This window comes from Saccopteryx bilineata, chromosome 1 (genome assembly GCF_036850765.1).
Source record: "Saccopteryx bilineata isolate mSacBil1 chromosome 1, mSacBil1_pri_phased_curated, whole genome shotgun sequence".
NCBI classification, from domain to species: domain Eukaryota; kingdom Metazoa; phylum Chordata; class Mammalia; order Chiroptera; family Emballonuridae; genus Saccopteryx; species Saccopteryx bilineata.
The window spans coordinates 347,060,040-347,082,146 of NC_089490.1; the positions used below are offsets into that span (position 1 = coordinate 347,060,040).

General features: G+C 43.2%; 1 protein-coding gene and 1 long non-coding RNA gene across 6 annotated transcripts in view; one reads left to right on the top strand and one right to left on the bottom strand.

Annotated features, from left to right (window-relative positions):
• The window catches only part of LOC136317571 (uncharacterized), a 30,057-nt gene extending 13,857 nt beyond the window's left edge, over positions 1-16,200 (bottom strand). Inside the window, exons 1-3 of the long non-coding RNA XR_010727895.1 lie at positions 16,077-16,200; positions 15,149-15,366; positions 14,670-14,864 (exon numbers count right to left, since the gene is read on the bottom strand). This is a non-coding gene — a long non-coding RNA (uncharacterized lncRNA). The remainder of the gene's footprint in view (positions 1-14,669; positions 14,865-15,148; positions 15,367-16,076) is intronic.
• The window catches only part of C2CD3 (C2 domain containing 3 centriole elongation regulator), a 158,026-nt gene that overhangs the window by 98,190 nt on the left and 37,729 nt on the right, over positions 1-22,107 (top strand). For all 5 annotated transcript variants that reach the window (XM_066250210.1, XM_066250213.1, XM_066250217.1 and 2 more), the window contains 3 exons: positions 1,346-1,687; positions 17,239-17,377; positions 21,456-21,520. In XM_066250210.1, coding sequence (XP_066106307.1) covers positions 1,346-1,687; positions 17,239-17,377; positions 21,456-21,520 — 546 coding nt within the window. The remainder of the gene's footprint in view (positions 1-1,345; positions 1,688-17,238; positions 17,378-21,455; positions 21,521-22,107) is intronic.

Sequence of the window (22,107 nt, forward strand, 5' to 3'; positions counted from 1 at the left end):
GCTTGGACCCAAGGTCCCTGGCTCAAGCAAGGGGTTACTCAGTCTGCTGAAGGCCCATGGTCCAGGCACATATGAGAAAGCAATCAGTGAGCAACTAAGGTGTCACAACGAAAAACTGATGATTCATGCTTTTCATCTCTCTCTATTCCTGTCTGTCCCTATCTATCCCTCTCTCTGACTCTCTCTCTGTCTCTGTAAAAAAAAAAAAAGGCAGAGCATTACCTAGTGATAGCATACCTTCATGGAGTCACCATGGCTCTAAGAACCGGCTCTATACATAGTAGCTTTAGAGTACATTCACATGCTTCAGACTTTTGCACCTAATGTAGTGCCTGCAGCATTGTAAACACTGATTTAATATGTGTAAAATAATGAGTGAATTTAGGGGATCACCTTTCACCACATGTATGAGAGCCTCTATGATAATCTAGAATGCTATATTTTAAATACACTGAAAAGCATACCTGCTAATGAAACTAGGCTATCCTTCTTTCTGGTCAACATATCTTGATACCATAAAATCTGCATAGTAATAAATTGGTTCGCCAAGCAAAAGGGAAAAAGTTACATTTTGCAAGCAGCATTATATGCTGGGTACTTGTCTTTCAAACATTTGTTCAATACTTCGTACATGTACTTGGCCCTGGGAACTCAAAAGATAAATGGGAAGTAATGCTGACCTCAAAGAGTGTATTGTCTAGTGGGAAAATAGAATAGTAAATAAACAATTACAGTGTATAAGAACTGTGAAGAAGGTTTTCTCAGCAGTGCTATGGGAGCACAGACATGCAACATCTCTAGTTCAAGGACAATATCTCAGGAAGAAGAGACCTGTGTTTCAAAGGATTTAAAAATAAGCAAAGAACAGGGGGTGGAAAGAATATTTTGAAAAGGAACAGTGAGGGCATAGAGGCATGAAGCAGTTTGATACATATTAGGCACTAGAAGTCATGTGGTACTACTGAATTATAGGATGCACAGGTTGGGAAGTGATGGGAGACGAAGCCAGAGATGTGGACACAAGTGCTATGTTGAAGGCCTCTTCTACGCAGCAGAGTTTGGACTTTTTCTGAGAGCTATGGAAAACTATAACGGGTCAAGTCCAAGTTCTCACTGCTTTCCATTATTGAAAATAGTGTGTGTGTTTGGGGGTGGGGAAGGTGGATATGTGAAAATTTTTCACACTGTCTACTAACTTCACAGTTTTTTACAACGTGGTATGTTGTGGCATGGAGGCCTACCAAAGACAGGACCACAGGCACCCTCAGTGAGCTTCTCCTCCAAGGTTAAGAGAGTGTTCTTGGTTCCTGCTTGCTTAGGCTTATTGTTCTTTATTTTCTTGCAGGTGTGTATCCTCTATTTGGACGAAATGCTTACAACCTCTCAGGAGCTGCCTTGCGAATTCATGTGGTTCTTTCATCTCTTTCCCAACACCCTGGGCCCACTCATGAGCTGGATTCCATGGACTACAGCAGCCACAGTGAGTCTGAGCAACTCCCCAGAAGGAACGATAAGATCCAACTCTCTCTACCACCTGACCACCAGGAGGAGCCTTCTGCCTGCACCCCGGTTCCCTGCACCAGCACCACAGCTGAAGTCTGCCCAGCCCAGGAGGGCCCTGCTGAGTTGGATGGAACTTTTGCAGTCAGTATCCTGGTAGAAAGAGCAATGCACTTGAGCTTGAAAGGTATGCTCTGCTCACTTATCCAGAAACATATCTGACTCCTCAAGCTGTGGTCCTCTCTCATAGACCTTTCACATCATGGCAGGATATGCAAATACTGTTAACCATCATGATCAGTAACTATTGTATTTCTCAAGCCTAAAGGTTTAAGCAACATGAAAACCTTTCTAAATATAAGTGAAACTCTGTTATCCTAATTTTGCATATCATAAATTTCTCAGTCCAGAAACTTGAGTAGCAGCTTGGATACTTCTCTTTTCCTTAGTTACCATCAAATTATAATATAAGAGCCCTTAAATTGTTCTCTCTCTTAAATTTATTTTATATCTTTTTTTTTCATTGCTACCAACTTAGGCCTTCACTATGCACCTACAGTCAAGAGTTTTAACATGGATCCATAAGACCCCCAAAGGAGCCAAGCATAAAAATCAGGGTTGGTGAATTTAGATAGGAAAATAATTACATAGAGGTTACATTATTAACCTCTAATCAGTGGCTTTCAACTGGTAAGCTGCAAGATTTTTTTTTTAAGTAATAGGAGGGTAGATAGTGAGACAGACTCCCACAAGCACCCTGGCCAGGATCCACCCAGCAACCCCTCTCTGGGGCCAATGCTTAAGTACCAAGCTCTTTTTAGTACCGGAGGTTCATGCGCTTGGACCAACCAAGCTATCCACAGTGCCTGGTGCCACTCTCAAACCAATCAAGACACTGGCTGCAGGAGGGAAAGAGAGAGAGAAAGAGGAGAGGGAAGGAGGGAGAAGCAGAGGGTCACTTCTCCTGTGTGCCCTGACCAGGAATACAATCTGGGACATTCATTTATCTTGCCAACACTCTATCCACTGAGCCACCGGCCAGGGCCTGCAAGAATTTTTTAAAACGTGCGATACCTGACTATTTAGTCAGGGACACTGAGCTCTTTTCCCTTAGATTGTCACAATAAAAAATTACAACAGTCAACATAACCGTAGCTATCCAATGTAAATGAATCAAAATTATACCTATTTTTTTTTGTCAGATCAGAAAAAAATATATTTTTTGGTATGCCACAGAATTTTAGTAATTAGTTTATGTATGCCATGAGATGAAAGTTGAAAATTGCTACTCTAACTAATTTTAACATTTCCTCTGATTGTGAATATAAGCAATAGACCCTAGCAATCTTAACAGTATCTGTGATATCAACAGTAGAAATCAGAGATATTTTCATATCTCATTGTAGTTATTGAAGATATCTAAAATATCATTTATACCTATTATTTCAAAATTATAGTAGTTATTAAACCTACAGTTAGATCTTTTTATACATTAGTAAAGCACATATTACCATATCACAAAGTTTTTTGTTGTTGTTGTTTTTGTTCTTGTGACAGAGACATAGAGAGACAGAGAGAAGGACAGATAGGGACAGGCAGGAAGGGAGAGCGATAAGAAGCATCAATTCTTCCTTACAACGCCTTAGTTGTTCATTGACTGCTTTCTCATAAGTGCCTTGACCCAGGGGCTCCAGCAGTGTGAGTGACCCCTTGCTCAAGCCAGCAACCTTGGGCTCAAGCCAGCGACCTTAGGTTTCAAGCCAGTGACCTTTAGGTCATGTCTATGATCCCACACTCAAGCCAGCGACCCCACTCTCAAGCTGGTGAGCCCACGCTCAAGCTGGGCAACCTTGGGGTTTCAAACCTGGGTCTTCCGCATCCCAGTTTGGCATTCTATCCACTGCACCACCACCTAGTCAGGCTATCACAAAGTTTTTTTAATGTTTTGATAACTATGCCAGTATAATTTGATTTTGTGTAATCCTGCGTATTTTACATTATGCATTTTAAAAAAACAATGTTAAAAGAAGAGACCCAGCCTGACAAGGCGGTGGCATAGTGGATAGAGTGTCGGACTGGGATGCGGAGGACCCAGGTTCAAGACCCCAAGGTCGCCAATTTGAGCGTGGGTTCATCTGGTTTGAGCAAAGATCACCAGCTCGGACCCAAGGTCGCTAGCTCGAGCAAGGGGTTACTCCGTCTGCTGTAGCCCCGCGGTCAAGGCAGATATGAGAAAGCAATCAATGAACAACTAAGGTGTTGCAACGAAAAACTAACGATGATGCTTCTCATCTCTCTCCGTTCCTGTCCATCTGTTCCTGTCTATCCCTCCCTCTGACTCTCTCTCTGTCTCTGTAAAAAAAAAAAGAGGCCCGTATACCTCGTCAGACAGCCAAAGGGGACCATGCACAAGGAACCTTTACCCTGCCTTTATTCAGCCTTGGAATTGCTCCTAAAATTTTCCCTTTGACATCACCCTTCTCTTTTGCCTGCTCAATTCCAACTCCTCTCTAAAGACTCAGCTCAAACAATACCATGTACCAGTTTCCCTGACATAAAGATCCCCTCCACAGGACTGAAATTGTTGACATGTTTTTTTTGGAGTGGGGATTGTTTGTTTTTTTAGAGATAGAGTCAGGAAGAGAGAGAGACGAGAAGCTTCAACTCATAATTGCATCACTTTAGTTGTTCATTGATCACTTCTCATACATGCCTTGACAGGGAGGTGGGGGGGCAGTTAAGCCAGTGGCCCCTTGTTCAAGCCAGCAACCGTGGGATCAAATTGATGATCCCACATTCAAGCTGCAACTCTGCACTCAAGTGGATGAGCCTGCACTTAAGCCAGCGACCTTAGGGTTTCCAACCTGGGACCTTGACATTCCAGGTTGATGCTTTATCCATTTTACCACCACAGGTCAGACTGTTTGCATGGCTTTTTTTACTAGATATGAGCTATTTAAGCTTATCTGATTTTCTCATTCATCATTCAGCAACAAAACTTGATAGTTGCTATGTGCAAACCTGTCTTTGGTGCTAGGGATAAAAGTAATGAACAAAACAGACAAAAATTGTATTCCTCTGCAGCTTACATTCTAGTAGGAACATATTCAGCTCTATATTCTCAGCCAGTGTGCTATGTGTGTGTATGTATATATCTTTGACCAAGTTATTGTTTCCCTCTGTATCTTGAATTTCTCATTTATGAATAGCTGGGATTGCCTGACCAGGCGGTGGCGCAGTGGATAGAGCGTCTGACTGGGATGCAGAGGACCCAGGTTCGAGACCCCGAGGTTGCCAGCTTGAGCGCGGGCTCATCTGGTTTGAGTAAAGCTCACAACCTTGGGCCCAAGGTTGCTGGCTCAAGCAAGGGGTTACTCGGTCTGCTGTAGCCCCACGGTCAAGGCACATATGAGAAAGCAATCAATGAACAACTAAGGTGTCACAACGTGCAACGAAAAACTAATGATTGATGCTTCTCATCTCTCCGTTCCTGTCTGTCTGTCCTCGTCTTTCCCTCTCTCTGACTCTTTGTCTTTTAAAAAAAATAAAAAAATAAAAATAAAAAATGAATAGCTGGGATTAATAGATCTGAGATGTATGGTGGCTGTGAGAGCCAGAAACCATAGCCTTATGAGTTCAGAAGTTTCAAAATACATCCTTTGGTTTTGATTCTATCATCTCTGTATTGATCTCTTAGTTTGTACTGTGTTGGAACAGAAACAAAACTCATGCTCATAGTAACTGTTGTTTATATTTCATTTCTATTTCAACCTATACACACCATCAACAGACATCACTCCTGGTATTGTAAGCTTCTATAATGACATCTCCATATAATGATTCTTCCCATAATCTTTGTGTATCATAACCTTGAGACATTTTATCTCAGGACAGTTCAAGTACAATCTTGTTTTGTAGTGTTTGAGATACTGAGATTAGATATACTGAGATGCCTTAGAAGTAACAAAATTGAGAAATAATTTTTGCTTTTTTACTGCTCCACCAGAACAGCCTGTTTTTGACAAGTTGATATTTTAAAAAATGAAATCTTTTGGTTCAGGATTTTTCGGGGGATGGGGTGAGATGAGAGAAGATAGTGAGGCAGACTCCTGCATTTACCCTTACTATGATCCACCCAGCAACCCAGTCTGGGACTGATGCTTGAATCAACCATCAACCGAGCTATCCTTAGTACCTGAGGCTGACGCTCTCAGACCAACCAAGATATCCTCAGTGCCTAGGGCCATGCTCACTGTCTGTGAGAGGGGAAGAGGGCAAGAAGGGGGGGAGCAGATGTTTACTTCTCCTTTGTAACCTGACCAGGAATTGAACCTGGAATGTCCATACACCAGGCCAAAGGTCTATCCACTGAGCCACTGGCTCTTGCCTGGTTAAGGATTATTTAAAATTAATTTTTTTGGATTTATTGGGGTGACATTGGTTAATAATATTATATAGGTTTAGAGAAAAATCAATAACTGAGTTGATCAGGCATGGAGCAGTGGATAGAGCGTCAACCTGGGATGCTGAGATTCCAGGTTTAAAACCCTGAGGATCCTGGCTTGAGCATGGACTCATCCTGGTTGAGTGCAGGCTCACTAGCTTGAGCGTGGGGGTTGCTGGCTTGAGCCCAAAGGTCACTGGCTTGAGCCCAAAGGTCACTGGCTTGAGCCCAAGGTTTCTGGCTTAAGCAAGGGGTCACTGGCTTGGCTGGAGCCCCAGACAAAGCACATATGAGAAAGCAATCAATGAACAACTAAAGTGCTGCAACTTTCTCTCTCTCTTTCTCTCTCTCTCAAAAAAGTGCTTCTCTTTCTCTCTCTCAAAAAAAAATGCTGATTGAGTTTTTAAAAAGCACATAAAAGCTTTGATTTCTTTTACAACAATTATTTTGGTTTTTTGTTACTGCCTCAAAAATAAAATTTAATATACAAAAATATGGTTTATATCTCATTTTCAGGGGAGTCTCTGTATGAGAAAAAAATGAAATATACTTGTAACTTTTCTATCAGACAGTGAGTTTCATTTTTAAGATATGATTTGGCAGAGTAAATTGGACCGTGATTTATTGAACACCTCCTAGTGCCAAGTTTTATTCTCATTTTTTACATTAATTATTTCATTTAATTCTTACCACAAGCCGGGTTATGATATGAATAGATCACAGTATATACCCATTTATAAATGAGGAAGTTAAAGCTCAAGAAGGTGATAAGAGTTACATAGTTAATAAACTCTGCAAAGCCACAGCTTGGGTCAGTTATATCTGACTCTCACACCATACTCTTCCTTTATCAAGTCTCGCCTCTTGGGTGTGAGATATAGCTGTGTTTGCCAGTTAGTCCTGTCTGCAGTTGTTTACCAGTCAGTCAAGCCGAGCCGAGGGTGGGCATTTATCACATGTCCAGTCCTGTGATTTCATTGCAAGAATGATAGTTCAGTTCAGCAAATAGTGAATGAATCTGTGTGGGACCTGTGCCAGGTACAGAGAGTGCAGAGCAAATGACACATAGTTTCTGTCTTCCAACAGCTGATAACCTGGTTAAGAACATTAGCAGCTACACAGTTAATGAGTGAGCTATGAAACAAAATGTTCTGAAGGCCAAAGGGTAATACAATTTATAGTGTTCACAAAGTTTAAAAAGAGAAATCAGATATGGCTAAGGAATCAAAACTTTTAGATTGAATAGAATTTCAGAAAGGTGTGAATGAAATTCCAAGTAGATATTTCAACTTGAACAAAGGTATTGAAGTAAGAAAGTACATGTTTTGGGCTTGCTTAGAGGGGACATGGAGGATCTGATAGCAGTTGATTCTCTTGGCTAGAACTCAAGGTCATTGCAAGAGAGCCTATAGGATCTCATGAAAAGATAAATAAGAAAATTGCTGAGCAGTAGTAAAGACTTGACTAAGAATAATTGACATGATTTTAGATGGCCATGTAGCACCATGGCGACTTTTTTCCAGTGGTGCTTAGCTTCCTTTCCCTTCTACCAGAACAAGCAAGTAACTCCCTGAGCCGTTGCTCATTCACCCTTTCTAAGCCTGGGTTCCTTTCTCTCTTCCCAGTTATAAAACTCTACCTACCCTACTGGCATTACCCTTCTTCTCATCCACCAGCCCTCTTTTTCTTGACTGTATAGGCAGACTCCTTTCTCAGGGTCTTTGGATCAGTGTTCCTCTACCTGGAGTATATTTCACTCCTGGCCTGTCTTTACTGAAATCACTGTGTCTCAGCGAGGCCTTCCTTGGCCACCCATCTAAAATTACAGCCCCTTCAACATTTTCTATCCTTCTTTCTTGCTTTATTTTTGTCTACAGCTTTGAACAATGTATTTTGTTTATTTATTTGCTTTGTTTTATTTACTGCTGAATTCCCAATACCTAGAACTGTGTCTGATGCATAATAAGTAGTAAATATTTGTCTAATGAAGAAATATGTGAATCTGAGGCCTTGCACAATTGGCTTCTTCTCTGTGATACCTTCTTTGATTTCCTTTGTTGCCTCTCCAAAGTTTCCACTGTGTCCAATACATGGTATAGGATCATGGCCTCTTAGAAAGTTTCTGTCACCATTTCTCCATTCTCACTGCCCACTTTGCTTGTCCAGGCTTCATAAACTCTATGCCAGTGCCAATTCTCTCTTATATTACAAAGCCTTTGACTATGCTGTTTCCTCTACCTAGAATATCTTTTCCACTCTTATCCAGCAAATATGTTCCTCATCCTTCAAGAGTTCATTAAAGTGACTGCAACATTTTGAAGCCTACTGACCACCCCTATCAGCAGAAAACCTCCGTGTTGTCAGCACTTGCCCATACCGCTAACCCCCCACAGTTTTCCTTCTTCCTATCATTTATTATTCCATACTGAAAATAACAGTGTCCCTCTCCACTAGGTTGTCTGGGGACAGGGCCTGTGCATGTTGTTTATTTCTATATCCTAGGACCTTGGTCTTTACAATGTAGCTATGTAAGCATAATGTCCTCTCATTTGTGAATATGATACTTAGCAACTCTTAACACTCCTTGTATGAGTTTTAAAATGTGGCTCTGGCCAGTTGGCTCAGTGGTAGAGCGTTGGCCTGGCATGCAGGAGTCCTAGGTTCGATTCCCGGCCAGGGCACACAGGAGAAGCGCCCATCTGCTTCTCCACCACTCCCCCTCTCCTTCCTCTCTGTCTCTCTCTTCTCCTCCCGCAGCCAAGGCTCCCTTGGAGCAAAGTTGGCCCGGGCGCTGAGGATGGCTCTCTGGCCTCTGTCTCAGACGCTAGAGTGGCTCTGGTTGCAACAGGGCAACGCCCCAGATGGGCAGAGCATCGCCCCCTGGTGGGCATGCCTGGTGGATTCCTGGTTGGGTGCATGCGGGAGTCTGTCTGACTGCCTCCCAGTTTCCAACTTCAGAAAAATACAAAAAAAAAAAAAAAAAAAGTAAGTTTTGTCTGACCAGGCAGTGGTGCAGTGGATAGAGCATCGGACTGGGATGCAGAGGACCCAGGTTCGAGACCCTGAGGTCGCCAGCTTGAGCGTGGGCTCATCTGGTTTGAGCAAAAGCTCACCAGCTTGGACCCAAGGTCGCTGGCTCGAGCAAGGGGTTACGCGGTCTGCTGAAGGCCCGAGGTCAAGGCACATATGATAAAGCAATCAATGAACAACTAAGGTGTCGCAACAAAAAACTAATATTGATGCTTCTCAACTCTCTCCATTCCTGTCTGTCTGTCCCTGTCTATCCCTCTCTCTGACTCTCTCTCTCTCTCTCTCTCTCTCTCTCTGTCCCTGAAAAAAAAAAAGTCACTTCCCTGACCTGGCAGTGGCACAATGATTAGAGTGTTGGACACAGAGGACCCAGGTTTGAAACCCCAAGTTCACTGGCTTGAGCATGGGTTCATCTGTTTGAGCAAGGCTTACCAGCTTGATCCCAAGGCTGCCAGCTTGAGCAAGGGGGTCACTCGATCTGCTGTAGCTCCTGGGTCATATGAGAAAGCAATCAATGAATAACTAAGGTGCCGCAACAAAAAATTGATGCTTCTCATCACTCTCCCTTCCTGTCTGTCCCTATCTGTCCCTCTCTCTGTCTCTGTCACACACAAAAACAGTAAGTCACTTATTGTTTGGCCTCTTTCTGTTTAGCCAAGTCAGAGTAAGCATCTGACTTTCAGAAGTCTCTGTTGTATCATGATTTCCTTCCTTGCAATGACAAGCCTGTGTAGTTCTTCCCCCCACAAACATTTATGTGTCAGTCAGGCACTGTGCTGAACCCTGAGAGTATAGACCTGCCCATCATCACTCTGAAATGTGCCTTCCAAATTATGATATAATAGAAAGAGTTCCAGAGTGAGAATTAGAAGACTGGGTTCTGACCCTATCTGAGCCATTAACTTACTTTGTTACTTTGGGCAAACCCATTTTTCTTTTCCTCAACTGTCAAATGTGATCCTCATAGAAGATCATCGCTGAGACTGTCTTAGAGGACTGCAGAACCTAGAAGTCAAGCATTTCAGAATTGCAGCTGGTCTTCTCTGCTGATCTCTCTCAGAACATCCTTGAGCAGATGTTGCTGTCCTTTGCTGGTACACACTACTAGCAGACAAGGTAGTTTCTCTCCTCCAACCTGGGTAACCATCTATAGACCAAAGGCAGTGAAGAGTCTTCAGACCTTTATTTATTTTCAGAGAGAGAGAGGAACGGACAAACAGGAAGGGAGAGAGATGAGAAGTGTCAACTCATAGTTACAGCGCCTTAGTTGTCAGTTGATTGCTGACCAGGGGGCTCCAGCTGAGCCAGTGACCCCTTCCTTAAGCCAGCGACCTTGGGCTTCAAGCCAGCAACCCTACACTCAAGCTGGTGAGCCAGTGCTCATGCTGGTGAACCCATACTCAAGCTGGTGACTTTGGGGTTTTGAACATGGGTCCTCAGCATCCTGGGCCAACACTCTATCCACTGTGTGACCACCTGGTCAGGCAGAGCTTCTAGACCTATAATAAGGACCTTGGGCCTACTTTGCATTCAAGGAGTTCTCCATCTAGTAGGGGGGACACAAGACACACAGATTATTAAAGAATACTGTGGGAACTGTCAGTATAGAGACAGATTATGTCTCCCTTGCTGTGAATATTTATGACATTTTATTGGAAGAAATCAGTTGAGAAGCTTGATTTCTACTAAGGAAAGTGGGAGTGCAGGAGCCAGTATGAAAGCTGTGTCGGGGAGAGCCCAGTTATAGAAAACAACTTATTCCTGACATTTTAAACAGGACTTTAATACAGAATATTAAGGTACCTCAGGTCATTGGAAGAGCTAGAGGAGTAGACTTTAGGCTAAGTTTAACCACTAGATCTTTTAGTTCAAAATAGTAAGTCAAAACTCATCAATCCTATTACCATAGGGCCTCTGGTAACCCAGGGACCAAACCCTGGAGCAGGAAATTAGTGCCACCCTTGCTAGTAGAAAAGGAAGATGTCTTCTGCCTCACATCTGCCTTCCAAATCTGTTGCAGTGGCATCTAATTGCAAGAAGCCAATTTTTATCCATCCTCTAGCTGCAAGAGAGTCTAGAAAACGTGGTTGTTACCCTTTCAGTCTATATAGTAAAGGAGTACAGTACAATAAAAGTGGGCAGACGTGGCTCTGACCAGTTTGCTCAGTGAATAGAGCATTGGCCCAATGTAAGGACATCCCAGGTTCAATTCTTAGTCAGGGCACACAAGAGAAGCAACCATCTGCTTCTCTCCCCTTCTTCTCCCCCCCTTCTCTTTTTCTCTTCCACTCCCGCAACCAGTGGCTTGATTGGTTCAAGTGTGGCCCCAGGCACTGAGGGAAGCTCATTTGTTCCAAGCATCAGCCTTAGGTGCTAAAAAATAGCTCAGTTGATTCAAGCATCAACCAGACTGGGGTTATCAGGTGGATCCCAGTTGGGAAATATGCGGGAGTCTGTCTCTCTATCTCCCTTCCTCTCACTTAAAAAATAAATTTAAAAAATATATAAAAATAAAAAGTGGGTGGTGGTGGATGCTGAGCATGTCAGTTTACATAAATATTATTCATATTCACTAAAATAAAACTTTTAAGATGATATGTCACTAGATAAAGGTACTATTAGTGCCATCCTCTACATTTTATATTTGAAATGATGGGTACTAAATTAATTGATTTACGTTAACTATTCTTTGCTTACACTATTTTATTGGAATCTTCTTTCTTGCTCTTTCAAGAATATGCTTGTAAGCTAGTTTTGTCATGTTGTAAGCCAGTGACTTTTGTTTTATTTTGTTCCCTATCTAGATCTCCTCCGTATCTTTAGTGACTTCCTAATTCTAAATCTTTTCTGCCTCCAAGTTTTCCTTCCTCCGGTTTCTGCTTTTGGCAGCTCTTACACATGCCTCAGCTCCCTTCAGCCTCGCAGACACCCCCAGCGCTCACTTTTAAGACTAGCCATTCCTCTTCCTTCTTGTCAGTTCTTTCCCACAGCCTCCTTACAACATTTCCACTCCCTTTGCTCTCCTTATCACTCATTTTCTTTATGAATTATCCCCTGTAAGACAGTCTAAAAGTAATGCCATCTGTTCTAGCTGTGTGCTCTGAGGTGTTAAAATGCACGAGATTAAATGATGTGTTTATTTATTTATTTTTTTTATTTTTTTTTTTTTTCTGAAGCTGGAAACAGGGAGAGACAGTCAGACAGACTCCCGCATGCGCCGGACCGGGATCCCCCCGGCACGCCCACCAGGGGCGGTGCTCTGCCCACCAGGGGACGATGCTCTGCCCCTCCGGGGCGTAGCTTTGCCGTGACCAGAGCCACTCTAGCGCCTGGGGCAGAGGCCAAGGAGCCATCCCCAGCGCCCGGGCTTTATTGCTCCAATGGAGCCTTAGCTGCGGGAGGGGAAGAGAGAGACAGAGAGGAAGGAGGGGGTGGGGGGTGGAGAAGCAAATGGGCGCCTCTCCTATGTGCCCTGGCCGGGAATCGAACCCCGGTCCCCCGCACGCCAGGCCGACGCTCTACCGCTGAGCCAACCGGCCAGGGCCAGATGTGTTTATTTTTAACCAAGAGTTGGGGAGGGCTGTTTTTAGTTTAAACAACTAGGGCTGTATTATGGAAGTTAATATAAAATTCTCATAAATTTTTAAATTAAATAGAAGCCTGCTAATAGATGTCATGGTTATTGTTGCTCTTTTTAAATTTTTTTTGTATTTTTCCAAAGTTAGAAGCGGGGAGGCAGTCAGATAGACTCCCGCATGCGCCCGATGGAGATCCACCCGGCATGCCCACCAGGGGGCGATGCTCTGCCCATCTGGGGTGTTGCTCTGTTGTGGCTGGAGCCATTCTAGCACCTGAGGAGGAGGCCATGGAGCCATCCTCAGTGCCCAGGCCAACTGCTCCAGTGAAACCTTGGCTGCGGGAGGGGAAGAGACAGAGAGAAAGGAGAGGGGGAGGGGTGGAGAAGCAGATGGGTGCTTCTCCTGTGTGCCCTGGCCAGGAATTGAACCCAGGACTTCCATATGTTGGGCCAATGCTGTACCACTGAGCCAACCAGCCAGGGCTATTGTTGCTCTTTAAAGGCAGCAGCAACCCCAATACTTTAGAATTTACTGGATTATTGTTATTTTTGTGGAAAAGTTGGAAAAGAATTGGTCTTCTCTGATAGAAATTCTTTTGGTTGAGGAAAATATATCAAAAGAAAACTGAAGTTGGAGAAATCTAACTCAGAGTATAAAGTTCAGTGATTCTGTCTAGAGAGTCAAGAGGCTTCTGAGGGTAGATGGTGCTAGATCCTGTCTTTTAATGGCTACTTGTTAAATGTTACACTGCTTGTGGAGGAGAGGAGAGTTAGCAGTTCCTGACCAGGACTTGTTTATCAGATTGCTTTCTCTCCACAGGATAGCCTGAGGTCTTTGGAAGAGCAGTTACTAAAAGGAGCAGCCAGATAGAGAAGGAGTGGGGTGGTGCCTCAAAGATTAACTTTACCTACAGGTGAAGTGGGGGTATGGATTTGGAGAAACCTTGAGCTGGACAGGTAGAAAGAAGACAAACTACTTAGAATCTACATACAGAATTTGTTCCTCTGGATCACATAAATGATGTTTAAGACATACTTATTTTCTTATTGTTTTTTTCTCTTTCCTACACCTGTAACCCTGACACTCATAGCATTTTAGAGCTAAAAGGGATCTTAAGGAGTACAAAGAGTCTATATTATATAGAGTTTGTATTAATTTAGCACTGTCAAAAAGTACTTGTACTGTGAGGGAAACGTTCTGTATCTTTGCTGTCCAGTATTATAGCCACTAGCCATATGTGGCTGTTGAGCACTTGAAAGTATGGTTAGTGCAACTAAGAAATTAAATTTTTAATCTTATTTAATTTCCATTAATTTAAAGTTAAATAACTACATATGGCTAGTGGTTACTTGCTGGACAGCTCAGTTAGACTATCTGGTATCATTAGACATCTTCATTTTGCATTGTTTTAAGAGTGAATAAAAGACTGAGTCTCTCACATTGGAAACCTGATGTTAAAAAAATTAATACCAGCATAGTGCTCAGTGTTTTACATTCATTAACTCTATAGTTGAGGCAGTATAATTGATAGCTGGGAGCTTGGGCTCTAGAGCCAGAATATCATGGCAACAATGAACTAATTGGAGACCAGATGAAATGCTCCAAGGGGCCGAAGGGAGGCAACAGTCCTGGTCAACATATTGAGGGACTGAAGCCCTGTCCCAGCCCTACAGATATTTATTAGCAAGTACAAATAACTCAAGGAAACAGACAGAAGAAGTTCTCAGGGGATGAAGTCAAGGACAAAGAACATGCTAACTTCTAATCTCTGTTCTGAGAGCCTAAACTTTTTCTGTTGCTGAATCTTATCCTGCTCGTTTGCCGTTTCCAGCACACAGTGTTTCCAGTACAGGTCAGAAAGACCCCTGGACTCTCGTCTGCTCAGGGCTTTCACTCTTGGGCGCCTCACTGTCTCTGATTGTTCATCTAACTATGCATATTTTCATAGCATATCCTATATATCCCCCTTTTTTGTTTTAGTAAAGATTAACAGAGAGTAAGATGGTTAGGTTTAATGGGTGGCAGTGGTTGCAGTGGAAGGTGAAGGGCAAGCATAGAGAGAGAGATTTTTAGTGCTCACAGGCATGCCTGTATTTTTCAAAACTTCTTCAGCACACCTGGTTAGATGTTTCAGAGTGTCCCAGCTGATGTCAGATGTTCCCTAAGTGCTTGGGAGCGAGTTCGGTGTTCTCCTCTTTTGGGGGTTCATTTCTGGAGATGAATTTATGGATCTCTGAAACCAAGTTGCTTTCTAAGGGCTGGTGCCAAATCATGATAAGGCTTCATGTTTCTTGCTGGTATCCAAAGAGGACCTGTTGATGACAAAATTGGAATATACCCTCGCCCCCAAGTTAGTGATTTGACTGGATTCTGCCACTCAGGGCCAGCTAATATTTCCCAGTACGATACGAGAAGCTTAGGTCGTTGCTTAGCTGGTATAAAAGGCCTCTTGGCTACAGTAAGTCCAGATAAGGAAATGTTCAAAAAATTAAGAGTAAAAAGAGCCTTATACAGTTGTTCTTGTGGAATGAGTCTCTCCTCCTGACTGCCCCTTTTTTGTCTGTGTAGTTGGGGCTTAAGAAAGCTATTGTCTCACCTGACCAAGTAGGCAGTGGCACAGTGGATAGAGCGTCAGACTGGGATGCAAAGGACCCAGGTTCGAAATCCCAAGGTCTCCGGTTTGAGCATGGCCTCACCAGCTTGAGCGTGGGGTCGCTGGCTTAAGCGTGGGATCATAGACATGACCCCAAGGTGTCTGGCTTGAGCCCAAGGTTGCTGGCTTGAGCAAGGGTTCACTCACTCTGCTGTAGCCCCCTGTTCAAGGCACATATGAGAAAGCAATCAGTGAACAACTAAGGTGCTGCAATGAAGAATTGATGCTTCTCATCTCTTTCCCTTCCTGTCTGTCTGTCCCTCTCTTTGCCTCTATGTCTCCGTCACAAAAAATAAAAAAGAAAGAAAGAAAGCTATTGTCTCTTTCTGCAATACCTGTAAGTTTGGGTGAATTCCTCAAGCCCCTAAGACTTTTCTAATGTTCCTTTTTTTTCCTTTTCTCACTTTTGTCTACTTTCTTAGTTCCTTCTCTTTTTTTTTTCTATCACAGACCTTCTGTAACTTTCATAAACTTTCTTATCTGTTCAGAAATAACTAGCTTTCATAGTGATGAGAACAGTTTTTACAAGCCCTTTCAAACCCCAAGAGGTCATTTCATATCCCGTCCCGATTGCTTCAACCGTCCCCTGGTAAAAGTGCTTTCCCAATCTTCTAAGTGTAAACTTCCCTCCTTTGGATACCAAGGGCATTGTTGTCAGATCATGAGCAAAAGGATAGTTAAATTCTAATCTGACACCCTACAGACTGGAGGATTCCCTACAGCTGTAACTTGAGACTCCGCTGCTTAAGGAAAAGGGAATTCCCCATGATGAAGGAGAGGTGGAGGGAAAGGGAAATCCCCTGGCCTGATCCCTAGAAGTGACCTTACCACAAGCACTCAAGGGCTTTTCCCCTGCTGCTGTGTCCCTTACCAAATGGGGTGAGTGGACATCCTTTTCCTTTGGGAGGTCGTTTTCTTCTGGAAACCACTTGTTGCGGCTATAGTGAACTACTTGGAGTGCAAACCTGTCATTTTGTTCCCGTTTCTCACACGGGGCACCTGAACTACTTACTCAGAGACCAGATGAAATGCTCCAATGCGCCAAGGGGAGGCAACAGTCCCCATCAACAGATCGAAAGACTCAGATATTTATTAACCAGTACAAATAACTCAAGGAAACAGAGAGAAGAAGTTCTCAGGGGATGAAGTCAAGGACAAGGAACATGCTGACTCCTAATCTCTTTCTGAGAGCCTAAACATTTTCTGTTGCTGAACATTTCTATCCTGCTGGTTTACTGTTTCGAGCACACAATGTTTCCAGTAAGAGTCAGAGAGACCCCTGGACTCTCCTCCACTCAGGGCTTTTGCCCTTGGGCACCTCACTGTCTCTGATTGTTATTCTAACTATGCATATTTTCATAGCGTATTCCTACACCAGAATGCTTGAATTCTACCATATAATAAATGTGTGACCACTTAATAAATGTTTAATCTCTCTGTACCCCAGTTTTTTCATCTGTATAATGGAAATAATAGTAATACCTGCCTCATCGGGTGGTTCTAAAGATTAAAAGAATTAATGTATATACATATATTAAAATTGTTCCTGGCACATAGTAAGTGATATACTAGAAGTGTTACCTGCTACTATGTATATTATTTATTTTTAACATCTTAGGAGGTGTAAGTATCATAAACCATATTTGAGGAAGCTGTAGCCTAGATAGGCCTTGCTTGAGGTCACACAGAATATATGTGGCAGAGCTAGTAATTGATCAACTGACCCTTATGTCTAGGGCTTTTTGCAGTTGTCTTTTGCCTCTCAATCCATTATTTTCTGTCATCCCATAAAGTACAAGAAGATGGGAGAAGTCATTTTTTATCTGGGAATATTTATGAGCTAAATCTTGATAGGATTGTTTTAGTAGCAGAAAGGACACTGGAAACATTTCAGGTACAGGAAATAGTTCGAGCAAAGAGCCAAAGGTAGGAGAAGGCTGGAATGGTCCTGCTTATACCTGTATAATGGGAGGCTTCCAACACATTCTTTTGGGTATGTTAAGTGACAGTCACTCCATTCTGTTCTATTTCAGGGAGCCCCTTGACAAAAAGGAAAGTATCAGTACCCAGTTGTTGTGTATCCTTTGTAACAGCTAATGAACCATCTCCTGTCTACACCCCCGTGGTTGAAAACACAGATTCCCCCATCTGGAATTTTCAACATCAATCAAGGTTTGTATTTTATGATGTTCCATCAGCCTTCTGGAATCTGCTTTTGGCTCCAGGTAACAAACTCAGAACAGGGAATGTAACAGACACAATAATATTGAACAGACCTGGAAAATGCTTTTCTTATTAAGCAGTTATTTAATTCTAATGCTTTCAAACTCACAAATAGCAAAAGTTGAAGGGATTAATAAGTACAAATGGTAGTTACAAAATAATCATGGAGATGTAAACTATAGCATAGGGAATATAATCAATAATATTGTAACTACTATATGTATGATGTCAGGTGGGTACTTGAAATATCAGGGCGTCACTTTGTAAAGTATATGATTTTCTAACCACTATGCCATATATCTGAAACTAATACAAAATAATATTGAATTTAAACTGTAATTGAAAAAAATTTTTAGGCCCTGGCCGGTTGGCTCAGCGGTAGAGCGTCAGCCTGGCGTGCAGGGCACTGGGGTTCGATTCCCGGCCAGGGCACATAGGAGAAGCGCCCATTTGCTTCTCCACCCCCACCCCCTCCTTCCTCTCTGTCTCTCTCTTCCTCTCCCACAGCCAAGGCTCCATTGGAGCAAAGATGGCCCGGGCGCTGGGGATGGCTCCTTGGCCTCTGTCCCAGGCGCTAGAGTGGCTCTGGTCGCAGCATAGCGACGCCCCGGAGGGGCAGAGCATCGCCCCTGGTGGGCCTGCCGGGTGGATCCCGGTCGGGCGCATGCGGGAGTCTGTCTGTCTCTCCCCGTTGCCAGCTTCAGAAAAATACAAAAAAAAAAAAAAGAAAAAGAAAAAAAATTTTTAAGGAAAAAGTTCACAGTTAGCAGTGGTTTAAATGTTTTGTTGTAGTGTTTTTTTGTTTGTTTGTTTGTTTTTGTTTTATTTCTGAAGCTAGAAACGGGGAGAGACAGTCAGACAGACTCCCGCATGCGCCCGACTGGGATCCACCCGGCAGGCCCACCGGGGGCGATGCTCTGCCCACCAGGGGGCGATGCTCTGCCCCTCCGGGGCGTCGCTCTGCCACGACCAGAGCCACTCTAGCGCCTGGGGCAGAGGCCAAGGAGCCATCCCCAGCGCCCGGGCCATCTTTGCTCCAATGGAGCCTTGGCTGCGGGAGGGGAAGAGAGAGACAGAGAGGAAGGAGGGGGTGGGGGTGGAGAAGCAAATGGGCGCTTCTCCTATGTGCCCTGGCCGGGAGTCGAACCCCAGTGCCCCGCACGCCAGGCTGACGCTCTACCGCTGAGCCAACCGGCCCGGGCCTTGTTGTAGTGTTTTAACTCTGCTTAGTACAGTTCAAAAATTACTCAGGCCCTGGCTGGATAGCTCCATTGATGAGAGCATCAGCCTGAATCACAGAGGTTGCTGTCTCGATCCCCAATCAGGACACATACAGGAACAGCTCAGTGGTCCTGTTTTTCTCTTTCTCCCTTACTCTCTGGCTAAAACATCAACAAATAAAAGGAATTTTAAATTATCCAGTAAGGACTATAATTATCTTTAATTCCCAGTGCCTGGAACAAAGCAAGGTGTTTAGGATGACTAAGATACATTAAAAATTACATAGAGGCTGGCCCTGGCCAGTTGGCTCAACAGTGGAGTGTTGGCTTGGTGTGTGGAAGTCCTGGGTTCAATTCCGGGCCAAGGCACACAGGAGAAGCGCCCATCTGCTTCTCCACCCCTCCCTCTCTCCTTTCTCTCTGTCTTTCTCTTTCCCTCCCACAGCCAAGGCTCCATTGGAGCAAAGTTGGCCCAGGCACTGAGGATGGCTCCATGGCCTCTGCCTCACGTGCTAGAATGACTCCAATTGCAGCAGAGCAATGCCCCAGAGGGGCCAAGCATTTCCCCCTGGTGGGCATGTGGGGTGGATCCTGGTTGGGCGCATGCGGGAGTCTTGTCTGTCTGTGCCACCACCACCACCACCACCCCTCCGCTTCCCCACTTCTTACCACTTCAGAAAAATACATAGAGGCCCTGGTCGGTGGCTCAATGGATAGAGCATCAGCCCAGTGCAGGGACATCCTGGGTTAGATTCCCAGTCAGGGCTCACAAGAGAAGCAATTATCTGCTTCTTCCCCCCACACCCCTTCTCTCCTTCTTTCTCTCGCACAGCCAGTGGCTCAATTGGTTCGAGCATGGCCCCGGGCACCAAGGATAGCTTTATTGGAGCACATCAGCCTCGGACGCTAAAAATAGCTGGGTACTCAAGCATCTACCCCAGATGGGGTTGCTGGGAGGACTCTGGTTGAGGTGTTAGAAGAGAAGAGCTAGAAGTTCACAGAAGTCTCCTTAGATACCTCAGCTAACTAAGTATGAAAGAATTTATATATATGTTATCTAGATGAAGATGACAGAGAAAACTAATCTTAGAAAAGGCTGTGAATTATACATCCTTGGAAAAGATTTCTGGTGCAGTATGAGGAGGCTGAACTTTGGAACTAGAGAGACTTGGCCCCCAACCCCATCTCTCATTTACTAACTGTGTGAACAATGTGCATAACATCTCTGAACCTCAGATTCCTCATCTCTACACTTGACCTTAGCCAAAAGGTCAAGAAGCGATTTTCCTCATCTGTAAGGTAGGATAAATCGCAGGATTATTGTGAGGTCCAAATTTGATGACATTTAGGAAAATTACGTTATGGTACATAACAGCTCTCCTATGGAAGGCTCAAAATGCCAACAGTTGAGTTCTGTCGATCGTGTTATAGTTGTAGAGGCTTTGGCCCAGGGAGATTACATAATTGTAGATAGCAGAGTCAAGATTCGAAGAAAAATGAATAATGGTCCTGTTTATCATTCCTTTATCACAAAATTGTTCTAGCAACCTTATAGGTAGATAATATTCTATTTTACAAGTAAAAAAACCAGAGCTAAAAGAAAACTAGGCTCAGTCAGGGTCCCTCAGGTGACAACAACAGAAGTGGGAATACAAAGGTAAGTATTTTGACCCCCCAGGTAGCATTAACCCTTTGAGTAGTACAAACATTCATGCACGTCCTCGTGCCTCCTGACCATCCAGAGTACAATTACACATTTTAAAAATGTGTAAGGCAACATTAAAAAAGGCAAATATATGTTGTTCTTGTTTCCATAAATTGGTTATCAAACAAACATGATTTTAAGTTAATCAAACTGTAATTGGTACTAATTTCATTTTTTGAAAACTCACTCCTGGGGATTAGAGAGCATAAAAAACTCACTAGTCAAAGGGTTAAAAAGACACCCATGGTATTTGTTTTACTTGAACACAGCAGGATCTCTCATTAGACTTGCTCTCTTCAATTCTCCAGTGGTATCTGGTGAAGGAAATTAAATCTTTAGATTTGCCTTCATTTTCCATCTTGCTCACCTGGAGCAGTGGTACCTGGTTTGGAACTTTCTAAATCTTTATCATTTAAAACTGTGTAATTCATAAAATATATGTATTAAAGGTGCTGAATGCTTTCCATATCATTTTATTTGGTATGAAAGTTGGACACTTTTATTTTGGTGCCTTACTTCTGTGCAGAGTGGCTTTGGAGTCAGGCAAACTAGGTTGAAATGCCAGCTTTGCCCCTTTTATGTCACCTTGAACAAATTGCCTCTCTGAGCCCAGCTTTATCTTCTGTAAAACAGGAATGATAATGCTCATGTCATAGCTTTTTGTGCATTTTACATGTATATAGAACACTTGACACTGTGCCTGAACCCAAGAAGGCACTCAGTAAATGTTCTTGTCCCCTTTTTCCTTATCATCATCCTCCCACTCCCATGGTACTAAGAGTATTCTTACTTGCTCCAGTAAAATTGTTCACTACCCGTGGAGGGGCTCCTTTTCCACACTCCCTCCCTTGCCTTGAGGAACAGTTTGAGTGTTCAAGGGGAAATCAGTATCAGGGGAACCTGTTTTCTAGTCTTGGCAAGTTACTTCACCTCTCTGAGTTTTCATCTCCTTTTAACAAAATAAAAATCAATTCTAGAAGAAGACCGAGAACATGAAATGAAAGTGTTAAAGTTCATTGCAAACTACAAGATATTCTTCAAATTTAGGCTTCATTCTACAGAAGCGTTCTACACAATTTATGGTGGTTGTTTTTCTTAATAGGTTATCAAAAGAGCTTCTTTTGGACCCACAACAAACTCTGGTCTTCAAAGTTTGGCATAAAGGAGGTATGAACTGTGTAATCTCTGGTTGTAAAAAATGAGCTCACACACAATTGACAGTTTGCTAATCCTTTTTTTAAGCAAGAGAAACATTGGTGCTGATGGTGCCGAGAACACCTGTGTTAAGAATCCCAGTGTTAGAGAGAATCCCACAGAATGCCACTAGAATCTAAACCCTTAGAAAGCATTTAATTTTGTTTGACTCCATGTTTAGTGCAGAAATCCAAGTACATTTGAGTATTTCTAATTATATCTCAACTATTATGTACATCATGCCAAGCACAAGTGGTTTCTACTTCTTTTGTATCACGTTAAGCCTTCTGTTAACTCTGGCTTATTAACCAAGACCCTAGCATTTTCAGGCAGTACACAAGACTAGAGTCGCACAGCTTGCCCTTCATTTTATATTTTTTTAAATTTTTATATATTGATTTGAGTGAGAGAGAAAGGGAGAGAGAGAGAGAGAGAAATATCAAGCTGTTCCAGTATGTGTCCAATCAGGGATCGAACTGGCAGTCTCTGTGCTATGCGATGATGCTCTGACCAACTGAACTATCTGGCCAGGGCTCTTGTCCTTTTTTAAGAAGCTTCCA